The following is a 15,956-nucleotide window of genomic DNA, read 5'->3' as shown; positions in this document are numbered from 1 at the left end:
ACCGATTCTCGGTTTTCAGCAGTTTCAGGTTTTTCACTATGGAAAATGATTTTATTTTATTTTATTTTTTTTAACATTTTTCCGTTAACTTTATGCAAATCAAGTGAAAGCTATACTCAACAGAAGCAACAAGTTTTCCACAGAGTTCTCAATGATGAATTCGCTCTGGTCACTTGAGTTGAACTTAACCCAAATAGAAAAAAAAAAAAACAAAATAATACAAAAAGGAAATGAGATATTTACTTACTAGTAAACCAAAATAAATGACTCTAAACACTCTTGTCTGAGACTTAGGTTAGCTTAGCATGGAAAATGTGAAAATAAATAGAAAAAAATAAAAGAAAAACTCTTGACTCGACAGTTTCATTGTTTCTATAGTTTCTGCTCTTGTTGCAAAGGATTTGTTTGTATTTGTCTCCTCCCTTCCCCTTCCTAAAACTCCTCTGTCTGTCAACCATAGTCTCGGATTCATGTTGTATGTATGACGATAACGATGATGATGATGATGATGCTCTCTTCTTGCTACAGTTGTTAAAGATAAACATCGGAAATGATGTCAGTCAAGCTGCCTGACTGCCGGCTTTTACTCTCTACCCTACCCAGCCCTACGCTGCACGTCTCGGCCTTCTTCCATCTAACATGAGCACAAATCATGTAAAAATGTTTCAACAAAACTGGTAAAAAAAATAACAAAAAAGAGCAAGAGTATAACTTTCAACGGAGTCGAATATTGCATAGAGTTTTAGTAGTCTATATCGTTTATTTTTATCTCCATGCTGTGTAACTTATATACTCTCTAAACAAAGGGTATCAAAACGTAAATATAGAAGAGCTGCTGCAGTCAGAGAGTCTGTGAGATGTGTACCTATATATTACCTTACTTTTTTAATCCACATTCTGTAATCTGAGCAACGTGTTATGGCCGTTCTGTATCTAATGAATACGAAATAAAATTCATTTACACAATTGTTTTGTAAGTTGTACACTTCTGCTACTGTTGTTTATGGTCATTTTAATTGCCAAGTGTTTGTCTTCATTACAATTAAAAGCAAAAGTTCTCTACAACAATAAACCGATGAACTAGCAAAACAAATTCGAAAGTGAGGTAATTAATTGGTAAAACAAAAATAACAACGTTTTCATTAAAACGAAATGTTATAGGTTTTATATGTTACTTTTTATAACATATTTTATAATTAATAATCCATAAATTGAAACTACTTTTTGGTGAAATTAAGTAAGTTTATGTTTAGAAAGTTGATTATCATTAGTTAGTCTTTGCAATCACTATTTATTATTGCTAAATATTAATATTACAATAATTTGTAGTCGTTATTACCAAGATTTTGAACCTTAGTAAATTATTAAAGGTTTATTTTTAAACCTTTATAATAAACTACATATAGTATTCATACTGGGCCTTAGTAACCCTGTGCTAAATTACAAGTTGAGTGTGTAGACCGAGCCATGTGACGGCAGATAAGATAAGATCTAGAAACAAGCAACTTAACATTCTGACAACCCTTGGTTGATATCTATGAAATAACAATTTTTTAGAATAACTAAACAACTGACAAGGTTATTTCTCTATAGAATCGCTGCTGCTGCAGCTGCTGATTGCATTTGCCACATCAAATCACATTAATTCCCCAAGCAATTTGTGTCTCTTAACAGTGACAAAAACAAAAACCCAACCCAGTTTTGACACACCCAAAAAGAAGGAGACGTTAGTCTGATTAATTTGCATATGGCATGCGCTTCGATATGATCAACTTATCAGCTGGTCTTATCCCTCCATTCTATATCAGGGTTAAAAAACATGTTTCCACCTTTCTTTCTTCCGCTCTTCCTTCCTTCCGCTCGTTTATGTGCCACAAACAAAGCAATTTTCGCACTGTCGCGTCCTTGTGCCTCACTAATGTCTAAAGGGTTATCCCATAAGGGGGTTGATTGGTGCATGCAACAACATTTGGCAGCACCTTTTTACCTTCTCACAGTTCGCAGCTCGCAGCTCGTTTGCGGTTTATTGTATATACCTTTCTGAATATATATATATATATATATATGTATATATATTTTGTCTGATGTTGCAATGAAATGTTTTTCTACCTGGTCTTACCTCATTTAGCTCTGGCGTGTTGCGTGTTGTTTGCTTGATGAATGAGAGACGAGTAAAGTGAAAAATGAAAATACCAGTTGGCGGTGTTGTTGTTGTCGTCGTTGTTGTTATTGGTGTTGTTCCTGCAATCATTCGTCCGGAAATCTACACTCACACATTGAGTGAGACACAGGAGATTGCCAGAGCCCCAGACAGCAGCAGACGACAGACATTAAGGCAACATCATAAAATTTTGCTGCAACTCACGAAATGTGCGACAAAGTGTTTTCTTTTTGTTTTTGTTTTTGCAGGGTCATATTTATGCAACCTGCAATTTGTTTGACAGTCACACACACACACACACACACACACACACTCGTAATTCAATTCAAGGTCTGGGTCTGGGTTCTGGGGATTCAGCAAAACCCTTAAAGCTTCCAACAAGACATGAGAAGAGGAGAAGAGTAGAATGAAGAAGAAGCAGATGGAAAAAGCACTTGAAATTCTCTCGTTTCTTGTTGGCCAGAAATGAAATTCCACGAAAACAAGTTAAACTTTGAAGCAAAGGGAGCAAACGAGTGAGATAGAGAGAGAGAGAAAAAGAGAAGAGTCTCTGTGTGAGAAATTCCAATGGTAATGCAAGGTAATGGTCCATAGTTGGTCTTCCCAGGGTCTGTGCCCCGAAGTTGCTTATGCCTTTTGCTTGATTAGTGCCGCTGCGTTTACCTGTGGGATGCTGTTGCCTCTAGCTCTGCCCCTGCCCCTACCCATGCTGCTGTTGCTGCTACGTGTACAGGTTTCTGGAACGAATCTATAAACTGAAATCGCATGCTGACTTTTGCCAGACATGGAACATAGTGCGTTTTTTTTATGTTGGTGGAAATTCCAATGCACAAATATTGTTTGCTTTTGTTCTAACGCCTACAATATCCTCTTACACTTCTTTCTGTGGATATATCTAATATAGCTGCCCACCAGACAACAGTCGCCAGACACAAGAAACACGTTCTTGAAAATTGAATTTAAATGCCATTAAATTTTTCAGTGATATGCGTGGCAAAGAGGCCAACGAAGAGATTGAGATGGTTTGGTTTAATGTTGACTTGAGATGCAGGGAAAGGTAGACCAAAGATACGTTTCTCCAATCACAATTCCCATTCCCCTCCCCGCCACTTCAATCTACTGCTCTGCTCTGATCTGGTCTCTCCGTTAGCCCGTCATTTTCATGTAAAACAGTTTAGAAAGTCGTGCCACACTACTTGAGGGACAAAAAGAAGAACATAAAACTGTTAAATGAAATGCGGGTGCAACATATTCACAAGGTGTTTACGATCATTTCTTGAACTTGAAACCGACTTGAAACTCTTTAAATTTTCTCGGCTATTAATCAAAAGCCAACACAAATCGCATCCGTTGCATTTTCTATCCAATTTTTGTTTTAAGGAGTTCCCAAAAGCCCATAAATATTGCTTAACCACAAAGACAACTAACTGAAGGTTAGAATAGAAAGAAGAGAGGAATTTGGGGGGACGGGGAGGAGACACATTCATTTAAAGTTTTCAAGTTTTTTTTGTTGTTTGGTTATTTGTTGTTTGAAGTTATCAAAAAAACGAACGACGAATCAACTTTTCAATCTTAACGACGCGACGTCTGTGAATGAAGCGGAGGAATCAATGGGGGCCTGGAGGGGCTCTAATAGGGTCTTGGGTTGGGGGGCCCTCAGTATGAGGGTCTAGAACACATAGCTAAAAGTTCAATGACTGTAAAAAAAAAGAAGAGGTGCGTTCTCTTGTTGTTGTTGTTGTTCTTGCTCAGGCTGCGATTGCATAGAGAAAAATATTCATCAAGTTGTTGCAACCCATTTATCTTTGGCCATTTGGTAGTTCTCGTTTCGTTTCTCTGGTCGTGCAAAAATGCTGGCAAAATCCAAAACCGCCAACAAACATACACACACATACAGCAAGAACAACGATCGACAATCAATCTGCAGATTCCAGTCGTCCAACCATAGGCCCAGGCCCATAGCCATAGCCATAGCCAGACCCAGACCAAACTGCATCTTACCACTTCCACTTTGGGGCACGCAACAAGTATGGCATATATGTATGCATGTAAGTCTGGGTGTGTGTGTGTGTTTGTGTGTCTATGTTTGTATGTATAAGATTTCTTTCCATTGCCGTTGAACTTGTGGCCCTAAGTGGCTAACTGGCTGCCTGCCTGCCTGCTACACTTGCCGCATTGTCGCGGCCAACTTAAGCAAACAAAAAGAAAAAAAATACTTAAACACACACACACACACACAAATATAAGCTTAAAGTGTTATCTAAACGAGACAGAAACATTCTTAAGGCATATATGTAAGATTTATTAATGCTTGTTTGACACAGAACGACAAAATTTCTTAAATGGCAAGTTCTTAGATTGAAAATTAGCTAAAATCAAATCCAGTATAGCTATGAAACGCTGGAGAAGTTTTATAACATCTCTAAAATGGCATTTAAGAGGCAAATTCTTTAAACTTTGCAGAGGAAAAGACATGTATATCTATATATGGCCTTAAAGAAGATATCCCAAATAACCTTTAAGAACGGAAATCTTTATACATCGCAGAAAACTGTGAAGAATTCATCTTTGATTCGAATTCAAAAAAGAAATTTCAATTTAATTGATTTCGTGATATTCCTTATTTTCTTACGCTATATACTCTGCCTTTTTCTGGAAAATCCACAAGAAACTAGTTTAAAGTTCTCTAAGGTATTTTGTACGAAAATGTTTGAATGTTTACCCAATTAGAGGGACTTGTCAAGAAATTTCTGGCTTAATTCTTTAACGTTTTTACTAAAATTTAGTCTTGTTAGTGTAATGTAAAGTGTGTCAAGTGTAAAGTGTGTCATTATATACATGTCAAAAATACATAGAGAGAGGACTTGAGCTTCCCATTCCGAAGCAAATAATACAGACAATTCAAAAAGAGATTACCAAATTGGGCAACAAAACAGAAGAACCAATTATTATGCACAAAAACAGCTTAAAAATATTCAATTAGAATCAGTTAAGTCCATGAATATTTAAATTTCCCATTAGGAATATTGTAAATGTGCCAAATATTAAAAGTATCTTTTGTTAAACGTTTCCACAGTTCTTAATCCCAAAGGCTTTTTAAAAAAGTGTCAAGTGGCAACACAGTCCCGTTATATCATGCCAGATACACTATATCCGTTTGTATGTTTTATATCTTTGTATATATATAAAAGTACCTATTTATCTGTATCTTGTCTGTCTGGCCTATCTAGCCGGTTGATTGTTTGGTTAATGTTCATTTTGGTTTTGCTCAGTGAGAGAAAAATGCTGGAAAATAAACAAAACTGAAAATTGTTGCCAAGAGAGACAAAGAGGCAGCCGCCCCACACTCCTCGTCGCCCCCTTTTCGTACAGCCTTTTGGGGGCTACAACAATCAAATGCCCATCAGAGCGCACTTGAAAAACAGAAAAATAATGCGTCAGATACCAAAAAGCTATGCAACAAGGCGTTGTTGTATCTCTCGTGTATCTGTATCTTTTGTATGTATTTGCTGTGTATCTTCTACATCAACTTCTTTTTGTAGCATTATTCCTTGCGGGTTTATTTTCGTTTTGGCTTGTTATTTGTTTAGTTTTGTGGCGGTGGCGGCGGCAGCACACACACACACACACACACACACATACCGAGTGAGGTTGCAGGTGGGAACAGGTTTTTCGGGGCTAGTCTCTGATGCGGGCCATATCTTTGGCCTCACCAAGCGTAATTTATGCCCCACTGTGTCTGTGTCTGCGTCTGCGGTGTTTTTTTTTGTTTTGTTTTTGGCTGTTGTAATTACAAAATGAAAAATGTATAAAAATAATAAAACAGAAAAAAAAACTTTTCTCTTTTTCATTATTTTTTTCCATTTCCTGCAAAGCTTCTGGACCAGCGTCCAGCCATGTGTTTGTTGGCCCACGCACATGTGTTTTTCCTTCTAAATATTTCAATTGTTTGGTGCGTCCTCGGACTAAAAGTGCGTCACTCGTACTTACTTACGGCGGAGCTGATCAAAGTGCATGAAGCGTTGCAGAAGCGCCTGCTGTGCTGTTGTTGTTGTCAACATTGTTGCATAGTCCAGTCACGTTTGCAACATGTTGAGGGCCTCACGAGCAATATGGCTGATTGATAGGGCCAAAGAGGGAGAATAAGGAATAGTTTTGCTGCTCATGCGCAGCCAACGGTAACAATTTTTATTTGTATTTTGTGTCTGCCACAACTACTCTATGCCTGGCTGAGCATACCTCCACTCCTCCTCCTCCTCCTGCCGATCCCAGACCCCTCCATGTGAATAGGTAGTTAACATTTGCCACAAATGGCAATTGCTGATGGCGATGGCGATGGCAATGACGCTGGCATTTTCACCATTATAGATAGGAAGGGGACAAAGGGGTGTCAAGAAGGGGGCCAATTGCAAAATTAACAATCTATAAAAGAACATACAATACATACATATATGTATGAATGTATGACTCTTTATGGGTGTATGTGTGTGTAATTATTTACCTCTCTTGTTCTTGTTTTGGCTTCCATACCTGAGCAATTAGTGTGTGTACGAGTTCTTTTGGTATTTTTATGCAGAAGCAGCTGCCATTTCTTAAGCAGCTGACAACAGTTGAGGACCCGGTTCGAAGAGCAAGCAATGTGTAAATGTTGCAAAATGACAGCTGACAATATGTTTGTCGTTCGCTTGACAACTTTTTCTTTCCCAGCCCTCAAAAGCAAGACCAATTTGCTACAATTTCTCAACAAATAAACTTACATAATTAAAGCATACATAACTTTTTGAAAGCTGTTTTTCTTATGTCTGTCTTCTTTTAATTCTAATTACAGAGATACTTCGTTAGTTTGCCCCTTTTCAAAAGCATTGAAGAAAGTTCAGCTACTAAAATAAATTGTATTTTCAATATTTTAAAATACTCCGGTTCACTAGGTTGGCACCTTTTCGTATATAATCTAATCTTTAAGGTTTATTCTTTATAAAATTGTGATTTGAGTCATACAAATGCTTATTTTGACAAAAACTTTAATGCATTGCAAAGGTACTTTTTTTTTTTGAGTGCACCAAAATTTGTTTATGACCAATTTCTGTCTGAGAACAACAACAACAACAACAACAACTGAGACTTAAACCAAGACAATCCGCCCAAAAAAAAAAAAAAATACGCTGCAGTCAGCGTCGCCAGTCTGGCGTCATGAATTTTATGAACTTATTGAACCATTTTCAAGAGAAAAACAAAATTTTGATTGCAAAAAAACAGAACAGAACACGAAAAACAACAAATTAAAGCGAAAATGTGCTGTGCCAAGGCAGTTTTATTTAGTGATTCTTTTGGTTTTCTTTTTTGTTTTTAGAGGCAAACAGCATTTTGCAACGTATTTGTATTTTGGCACACACACACACACACACACACAGGCACTGACTGCAGCAGCAACTTGTTGCAAGCTAGCTAATCTGTAAGCTAAATGGCTATTCGTGTTTGCCACAATTTAGCAGAAGGTCGTGAAAAAAGGCAAAGCTATGACTTATCTATGTATGTATGTAATAGTAGACGCCCCAAAGCAAAGACAAGGAGTTGGCTATGGAGCCACCTACAATAAGAGAGAGGAGCCGCAGGGGAAGGGGGGTTATGAGGAGGCGACTAAGTAAACAACGTGTTAATTTCCACATTTTGCTCAGTTTGCTTTGACTTGTTGCTTATTCCTTTGGCCTTTTGTGTATTTCGCTTTATTATTTACGTTGAGGCAAATTAATTTCTGCTGCTGCTCCCCGCCGCCCCTTGAGATAAGATTTCAGCACGTTCGCCGACATCGACGCCTCCCACCCACACAAAACAAATACAGAAGCATGGACACGATAGGAATACAGAAGGCATTCGCAATCGCATTCGCCGATGATGATGATGATGATGATGATGATAATGATGATGACAAATGATGATTATCAGCACCGACTTTGATAATGCACTTGACTTTCCGCATTCTAAAAGCCAAACTTATGAATGGGGAAAAGCCTAAAGTATCAGACAGACAACTCTTAAGAGTTGTTTACATTCTCGATTAAATTTGTTTTAAAATTGTGAAACGTTCTGCTTTTTAATATATGGAATTTTAAGGTTAATTCATATTTTTTCACTAGTTAATTCTTGGAAATGCTTCTTTAGTAATTAAATTACAAATCTAACATTTAATGAATAAATTAGGCACACCAATTAATTTATGAGAATTTTTTTTTTGAACACTATGAATTTTTAAAGCAAATTATTTTCCTTTCTTAACGTTTTCATTTAAAATGTTCATCAAAGAGTTGAGTTATGAATTCGTATTAAATTTGACATACTTTAAATTATTTGAATTTCAATACTAAACCGTTTTTAATAAATTTTAAACAATCAAGTTAAAGACATAAAAGCATCAATACAAAAGATACTTTTAAATAAAGTCGATTCATGCCAACAAATCTGAATTTCACCTCTCCAATTATAATCTAGAATCGCACGGCCATTTGTGTCAAATCGGATGTCAAATATAATGTCAAAAAATGTAATGGAAATGTCAAAAATATGAATTGTACTTACGAACTGTGACCGTTTTCGGATCATAGGCACAAACACGCTTTTCCACCGCAGCGATTTTCCGTTGCACCCGGGTGGCACGTTCACCCACCGACTGCAAATCCCGCTGCAGTTCATCAAAAATATCACTGGCGATCAGCACCAGGCTGGCCAGTTGACGTAAGGCATTGCTTAGGGTTATGTTGCTTATGGAATCGAATTCATGGCCAGATATGACCTTGGAGACGCTATTGTTATAATGCCCGCCAGCGGTGGGTGATTGTGGAGCACTGAGACTGGCGTTCTTGCCCATCTGGGAACGCTGTTGGCTGGGGTGTCGGGAATTTGGCAGAGATTGGGAAACATGACGACTTGGGCCATGATTGGGGGTCGGCGATGTTGATAGGAATTCCACATGTTGTTTTAGTTTCTTCATGGGTAATGCAGCCGGTGGACGAGGCTCATCGTCGCCGTTCTCGCAGACATGATGGACAAGTGCCCGTGCCAGATGAGTGGGTGATGATGTACTGGGTAGAGCATCACCTACATTCTCCTCCTCCGGCAATTGCTGTTTGTTGATGCAATTGTTGTTCTTGCATTTGCCCGGCACACAATGGAAACGATTGGAGGCATGACCAATGCTGGCCGCTGTCGCCTGGGCCACATTCACGGGCTGGACAATGCGCTGGACGAATGGCATGTCTTCGATGTCCTGCTGATCCTCCTCATTGACGACGACTTTGGTATGGAATCAGATTATATTGGGCACTATCTAGAGGATTCATACCACTCACACACACGCGGACACACACAAACACACAGAGATAGATTGAGCGAAAGAGAGATAGAGAGAGAGAGACTTAAAAAAAAGTGGTCAAACAACTTCTGGAGTTGAATCCTCTGCAGCTTCCTTCTCCACCCGGCTATTGTTGTCTGTTTTTGACTCTCGGCAACATAAATTCCTTTGCTCTTAGCCGTTTTTTACTTTTTATCTCTCTACACACACACACACACACACACTCACAGAAAACTAGTTGGCCTGCTGGGCACTGCTTTTAATTGAATGTGGTAACCAAGACGCCGACAAAACCGGCGTTCAAAAAATTGAAAACGAAACTGGTTTTTATGGATAATATTGGATGCACTTTACACCGACCACTACCTTTTGAATTCGACCCGCCGACCCGGCTAAATTCATTTACACGCCAAACACGATTTTCGTAATAATTACGCTTTTATTGCCATTCTTTTTCTATCTGGCTGCCACTATTTTTATTGCCGTTACGCGTGTTAGCCGCTCATTTCTCCTCAATCGCACTCATTCAAAAGGTAACCGCGCACACACAGGTAACAAAAACTACGCTACGCAGCCCGTCGCAATTTTCACTCGCATCCGCAACACATCCGCTCACCTCGAAAATAACAGCAACAATGCCGCTGCTAAAAAAGCCAGAATTCCCGCTGCCCGCTGTTTTTAAATAACAATAACAACAGAATTCGCCGCCAATTCGCTCCACTCACAAATGAAACAACAACCATAATGACGCAGACGCCGCTGCTGCAGTGCTGCCAATTTAGCTATTTTCCCACTAGATCTAGCGGGTTGCAACAAGGAAATGCGGGATAAATTGTGAAATAGCGGCCAGCGGAAATTATAGCTGAAAAATGACATCACTGACTCGATTGGTTTTCTATCGATTGATACTTATCGAACAATGTTGCCAGACCATTGGGCCAAACATATCTTAAATAGACTTGCCAGATCCAGAAAAAAAGCATATTTTAATGTTTTCCAGCATTGATTTTCAAATTTACCGCCAAAAACAGCCTTCTCTTATTTATGAAATACAAATAAAACAAATTTAAAAGCTCCCAAAACTGAAAACTGTCTTAAAGTTAGCAATTTCTTTGCTGAAATCTATCTATTTACAATAACTTTTTGTTCCAAAGAAATGCATGCTCTTGATAGTGCAGTTAACATATAAAACCACGAACGCGATAAAGAGATGAATCAGTGCAGTTACTATTCATATATGGAACAAAATAAGTTAAAGGTTGGTATGTTTTACTCAGTTTATGGCAAACCTTCGAAGTAAACGCACTTAAAACCAAACATTGAAATTTGAATAATGCAAAAGTAATTAAAATCCGGATTTTAAGCTAATCGGGATAGCGAAAACTTCAATATATTTGTTATAATAGTCTGTGTAAGAAAATGCTAATTACCAGTAAAGCGGTTTCAATAGCATTTTTAATGCTGGCCACCATTAATGCCGCCTGGGCTGAATTAGATTGTGATTACTTTGATACAGTTGACTTAAGTGGCATTCAGCCTGATTCAAATGGATCCTATTTATATGAAAACCTACTTATACCCGGCGAGTTCACCGGTAAATATGATTATGAATTAACGGGAGACGGTGATGAACGGATTCAAGTGGCCGAACATATACGAGGATGTGCCTGCAAACTAAAGTCCTGTGTGCGATTCTGTTGCCACCATAATCTATTGTTAATAAATAGCGAGTGTCAAGGCAATGTGAATGAGATATTGGAGTATGACCCCAAATTAAATATAACTATGGAGGATGGTAGTGTTGCCGAGAAACATGTCCTCAGCGAGTTTGTTGTACAACGGCATCTACCTTTGCCTTGCCAGGAAACGGGAACTTATTATCTTGATGATCACGATGAAGACTACAAATGGTCGCTGTTTGAAAATGGAACATTTTTGCGTAAATACGATGGAGTCCTTTTTAAAAAGAGCCAATATTGCCTGCAGCCATCTGAATTGAATAAAGAAATTCGTCTTGTTCCCCACAATTGTCAAATAGCTTCGTCTTTAAATCTCCAGGCAAAAATAGGTAAGAAAAGTTTTCCGAAAATAAAATCATATATTAAAAAATATTGGTTTTCGTCTTAGCGATTCCCATATCTTTGTTGTCCTTCTTAATAACAATCGGAGTGTACTTATATTTACCGAAGCTGCGTAATCTTCATGGAAAATGCTTTGCTTGCTATCTGGGTAGCCTTTTTGTTGGTTATTTAATGCTTTTACTGGATACATATAAAGCACTTGTCTCTTACTTTTATTTGTGTCTTATAGCTGGTGAGAACTTGATGAAACTATCCAATTATTCGATATATTAAGCATATACTAAAATTTGGAAATCATTTCAGGTTATGTGGGATACTTTAGTATCTTGGCTGCCTTCTTTTGGTTAAATGTCATGAGTCTTGATCTGTGGAATTCGTTTCGTGGTACCAATGACAATCGTTATAGGGCAGGAAATCGCTTTCTCGTTTATAATTTATATGCTTGGGGCGGTCCACTTTTATTTACCATATTGATAAGTATTCTTGATCAAGTCTTATCATCTGATAATACTGATCTTAATTGGATTCCCGGAGTCTTCTATAGTGGATGCTGGATTAAAAGTATATCTAAATAATAATTATTTATACATATTAGAAATTTCTAAACTACACTTTTCCGTTTTTAAGCTTTTGATTGGTCCGCCATGGTGTATTTCTATGGACCCATGTTGATATTGATCATATTCAATACAACATTATTTATATTGACTGCTTTTGAAATAATAAAGGTCAAGAAAGAGCTAAGGAACATAGTGAAGCATCACGAACGTAAACAAAAACTGAATTCAGATAAACAAAGGTAAAGAAAATTTCACTGAATAATTGTCAAAGACTTTTTGAATATTTTTTCTTTCTATTTTTATTTATTTTTAGATACAGCTTCTTTTTACGTTTATTCTTGTTAATGGGAGTGTCTTGGAGTTTCGAAATTGTTTCGTATTTAGTGCAACACTATGATGTATGGAGTTACATCTTCCTAATTGCCGATATATTTCATTACTCTCAGGGAGGGATTATTTTATTATTGTTTGTTTTGAAACGAAATGTTTATGAATCATGCCGCAATCGGTATGTATTCGTATGTCATCACAGTATTTCCTTAATAGCCAATCCTATCATTTTAGAATCCAAGGAAAAGAAAAATCAAGTTCAGTACTTTCTCAGTCTAATCGGGCTCTGCTGAAAAATAAATCATCTACACATAAGGAAACATCTGTGTGAATTGGAAACAGCCAATTGGCTGCGGTTTCATACAGAATAAATAATCTTTCAATTTACTTACTAAGAAATCGAGCCAAATGAAATCGGCTGATTATTTCCTTAATTTATTTTATTTAGCTTTAATATTTTTCTAAGATATCATGACTATAATATTGTGAGTAACAATAATTGAAAAATCTTGTAGATTCTTTAAGCATTAGTATTGAAAACTGTGAAATTATTGAAATATTAAAAATGTGTTGATAACAAATTGTTACTGACATTAAATTCTTTTATCAGAAATTTATATACATATATATATTGGTGACAAACGAAACGGCAATAGTTAGAAAAAAAGTTACTAATTCATCTCATCGATTGAGAGAGCAGAGTCTGATCAATAAATTCAAATGCTTCCAAAGATTTTACTTTGGATTGATCTGTTGCCTACTTTGTGGGATAAAACAAAAAACAAATTTTAATCCAGTTGAATATTACATTTTAATTTTTTTGTTACTCTAACATTGCAGCTAAGAAATCATAAATATAATCAAAATTTGGTAGAATTACAGCGTAGTCAATGAGGTAAGAAGTTTCTCTTTTGAATTGTTAAAGAATTGTCAAATTCAGTTCGTTTTAAGCATAGAAATCTAAATTGACTACGATTAAATGCTATGAATTCTTCCTTTGCGGGATCATAGTAGTCTTTGAGCGGCTTAACTTCTTTTCGTTAGTTCCTTCATTCTTGTAATTTGGAGTGCAAGCACAGACCTTTCGCGATTCCAACTTGCAGAATCTATCATCTTTTGTAACTACTGGAAATTGGCAAACATTTTTCTTTGCTTGCCTTACATCGATTGTTTTCTGCTCGGATGCCTTGTTATCGCCCTCATCAAATTGCCGCTTGCTGTTTAAATCTTTTGTATGATCTGTAACTCCTAGTTCCGTCATCTGTTTGGGACACTCTGGAAATTCCTTCATTATTTTTCGCACGACCCGTTCAATGTGCCTCTGGTGCCTTATATGTGCAAGTTGTTCCACCTCCTCCATGCGATCCTCAAGTGATTCTATTTTCGCCTCGACCACTATTACGCGTTCCTGCAGATCCAAAATCGACTCGGCAAATAAATTAGCATTACGTTCTAGGGCACTTTCAATAGTATTTTTTGAGAAAATTTCGTCTACAGCCTTGTTGAGGTCCTTTATTGTCACATTGGCGCAGTCACACACTTCATGTTCATTCTTAAAATCGTTGGAGATCAATTTATCAGACAAAACAGATTTGTCTAAAGAACCATTTTTATGCTTCGTATGGGATTTCTTTGGTGTGGTAGTTCCTGTGTTGTTTGCTTTGGATGTTTCGTTGGACCTTTTCCTACTTGTAGACATATCTCCAATATTATGTATAATATCGAATCTCCCTATCGTAATGTGACATTAGTCTGTTATATTTTGACTTAAGGCTCAAGGCACACTTTATACAACTTTTTTATACCTGAATAAAAATTCGTTAATAATGAATTTATTTACGCATTTTCACTTACTTCTAAATTCTGGATAATCTTTGTCAATCTGTACAATGTCCCGTGGATCTGTGGCTTCCGTCTTACTTCTCTCGGCTGCTCGTATATCTTATACTAGCCCCCCTTCAGAAATCTAGAACGAATCATCATCAGAAAAAAAGGTTAAGCTAATATTAAATCCAGTTTTCTTACACTCTTACGAAGCATATGTTTGTTGAATTTATTCATAGCCCTGTAACAATCGCTCAGTGTCATATCTGTTTCAATTAATGTTGCCTCTTCAAATGATAAAGTGCTGCTAGAGCTGGAAGAAGTTCCATCGCTAATGATGAAGGTATCTCCAATTGGTGGCTCCAAAATAACTATGGTGTCGTATTCACGACTTGGGAAATTCACTTGAGTGGAAACATCTTTAGTATCTTTTTTATCGATTTTCTTTACTGCAGTTTTCACTATCTGTTGAATAAGAGCCTTCTTACGGTCATAGCTGCGTTGCTCTAAATTGAACAAGTGATCCTCCATGGCCTCCAATCTTGTTTCGACTTTCACCAATTGTTTCTTCAGATTAGTAAATGATTCGGCAATTATTGTAGCATTACTTTGGATAGCTGACTGCTGAGGATTTCCAGTTTTTATATGCATTAAGGCCTTTTGAAGGTCGTCAATTTTTACGTATCCATCGTCAGAGGATTCCTTCCGCAAGTGTATTTTTTCAGCTACGTTTGACTTGAATTCCTCAGTCATTATTGCATTTGCCATTTCGTGACGAATTATTTTTCCCAAGGATTTCAAAACCTCGGATACGTCTGACAAATCAGTTGCATTGCTAAAATCCTTTGTTTGATTCGGTGTGTGCTTGTTGGACGCCATGCTAAATTGGATTGTAGACAAGTGTATTTCGATAGATTTTGACGTTACAAAAATAATGCACTTGTTACAATTTTGGGATACTCAAAATAACTAAAATTATAAAATAAGAAAATAACTTTTAGTTATGACTAACTTGTACAATAAACGAACACAGAATGAATTTGGAGTCTTGTTAAACTTAACAAGTAACAAAAAAATGTTAGCCTATTTGAAGTCTTTCGAAATGTGAACTGTGATTTGACTTAAATCAACACATTTTCATTTGAAGTGAATAATAATAATCCAATCAAGCAACTATTAAGATTCTTCATTGAAGACTTGACTTAAAACGTGAGTGATTACATTTTTCAGATGACTTAATGGTTAATATAGAAATGCACAATTTTTTTCAACAGAGACCTTATTTAATTATATTTTGCAGAATGTGGATAATATAGTTATGTGTATTGCTCTGCACAAATTAAGTTAAATTCGTTGCCTTTACATGTTTTCGGTTAAAAGCTTTTGAAAGTCAAGTGGTTCAGAAATAAATAAAAGGCTTAAAGCTTTTCCAATTCACTTCAAATGCTTTCCTACATGAAGATCTAAAATATATTGGGGTAGGATATTCAAAGTGTACCTGAGATGATAATACATATCAGTATTTCATTTATGTACTTTGACTTGAAATGTCCAAAAATAAAGAAAGTAGAGAACTGATTATTACAAATATGATAACCGAACAGACTTTTATAGTTTATAAATACATAAATAAATAATACGAATTATATATTTTA

At 36.7% G+C, this 15,956-nt stretch overlaps 3 protein-coding genes across 6 annotated transcripts in view; 1 reads left to right on the top strand and 2 right to left on the bottom strand.

The window, feature by feature from the left end:
- The window catches only part of LOC6646912 (pneumococcal serine-rich repeat protein), a 43,923-nt gene extending 33,755 nt beyond the window's left edge, over window positions 1-10,168 (bottom strand). The window contains exon 1 of one of the 2 annotated variants that reach the window (XM_023178531.2): window positions 8,735-10,168. In XM_023178531.2, coding sequence (XP_023034299.1) covers window positions 8,735-9,410 — 676 coding nt within the window. In that variant the 5' untranslated portion in view covers window positions 9,411-10,168. The remainder of the gene's footprint in view (window positions 1-8,734) is intronic. The other variant, XM_023178530.2, reaches the window with a different exon arrangement.
- A 759-nt stretch (window positions 10,169-10,927) lies between these two features.
- Window positions 10,928-12,808, top strand: LOC6646913 (G-protein coupled receptor Mth). The gene is made up of 6 exons (XM_023178240.2): window positions 10,928-11,574; window positions 11,634-11,819; window positions 11,891-12,148; window positions 12,215-12,386; window positions 12,461-12,655; window positions 12,712-12,808. Exons 1-6 carry the CDS (start codon window positions 10,965-10,967, stop codon window positions 12,806-12,808), a joined length of 1,518 nt encoding a protein of 505 aa, XP_023034008.2. The 5' UTR covers window positions 10,928-10,964.
- A 461-nt stretch (window positions 12,809-13,269) lies between these two features.
- On the bottom strand, window positions 13,270-15,346 carry LOC6646914. Of its 3 annotated transcripts, none has more exons than XR_006955385.1 (3): window positions 14,503-15,346; window positions 14,332-14,443; window positions 13,270-14,282 (listed from the first exon to the last, which is right to left on the bottom strand). XR_006955385.1 is itself a non-coding variant. In XM_023178622.2 (3 exons), exon 3 carries the CDS (start codon window positions 14,174-14,176, stop codon window positions 13,460-13,462), a length of 717 nt encoding a protein of 238 aa, XP_023034390.2. In that variant the 5' UTR covers window positions 14,177-14,282; window positions 14,332-14,443; window positions 14,503-15,343; the 3' UTR covers window positions 13,270-13,459. The 3 variants fall into 3 exon arrangements, 2 of the variants coding, with proteins under 2 accessions (XP_023034390.2, XP_046869486.1); XM_023178622.2 differs by having other exon boundaries at window positions 14,503-15,343; XM_047013530.1 differs by lacking the exon at window positions 13,270-14,282 and having other exon boundaries at window positions 14,329-14,443.
- Window positions 15,347-15,956: the final 610 nt, after the last annotated feature.

Source organism: Drosophila willistoni, chromosome 3R (genome assembly GCF_018902025.1).
Source record: "Drosophila willistoni isolate 14030-0811.24 chromosome 3R, UCI_dwil_1.1, whole genome shotgun sequence".
Taxonomy (NCBI): domain Eukaryota; kingdom Metazoa; phylum Arthropoda; class Insecta; order Diptera; family Drosophilidae; genus Drosophila; species Drosophila willistoni.
This window is presented reverse-complemented; position numbering and strand designations above follow the sequence as displayed.

Excerpts from the sequence above, each read along its gene's own strand:
- LOC6646913 (XM_023178240.2), top strand. The coding sequence starts at position 10,965 with ATGCTGGCCACCATTAATGCCGCCTGGGCTGAATTAGATTGTGATTAC. Across the intron at positions 11,820-11,890 it reads TTATTTGTGTCTTATAGCTG|GTTATGTGGGATACTTTAGT; the intron begins GTGAGAACTTGA and ends AAATCATTTCAG. Across the intron at positions 12,387-12,460 it reads CTGAATTCAGATAAACAAAG|ATACAGCTTCTTTTTACGTT; the intron begins GTAAAGAAAATT and ends ATTTATTTTTAG.
- LOC6646914 (XM_023178622.2), bottom strand. The coding sequence starts at position 14,176 with ATGTCTACAAGTAGGAAAAGGTCCAACGAAACATCCAAAGCAAACAAC.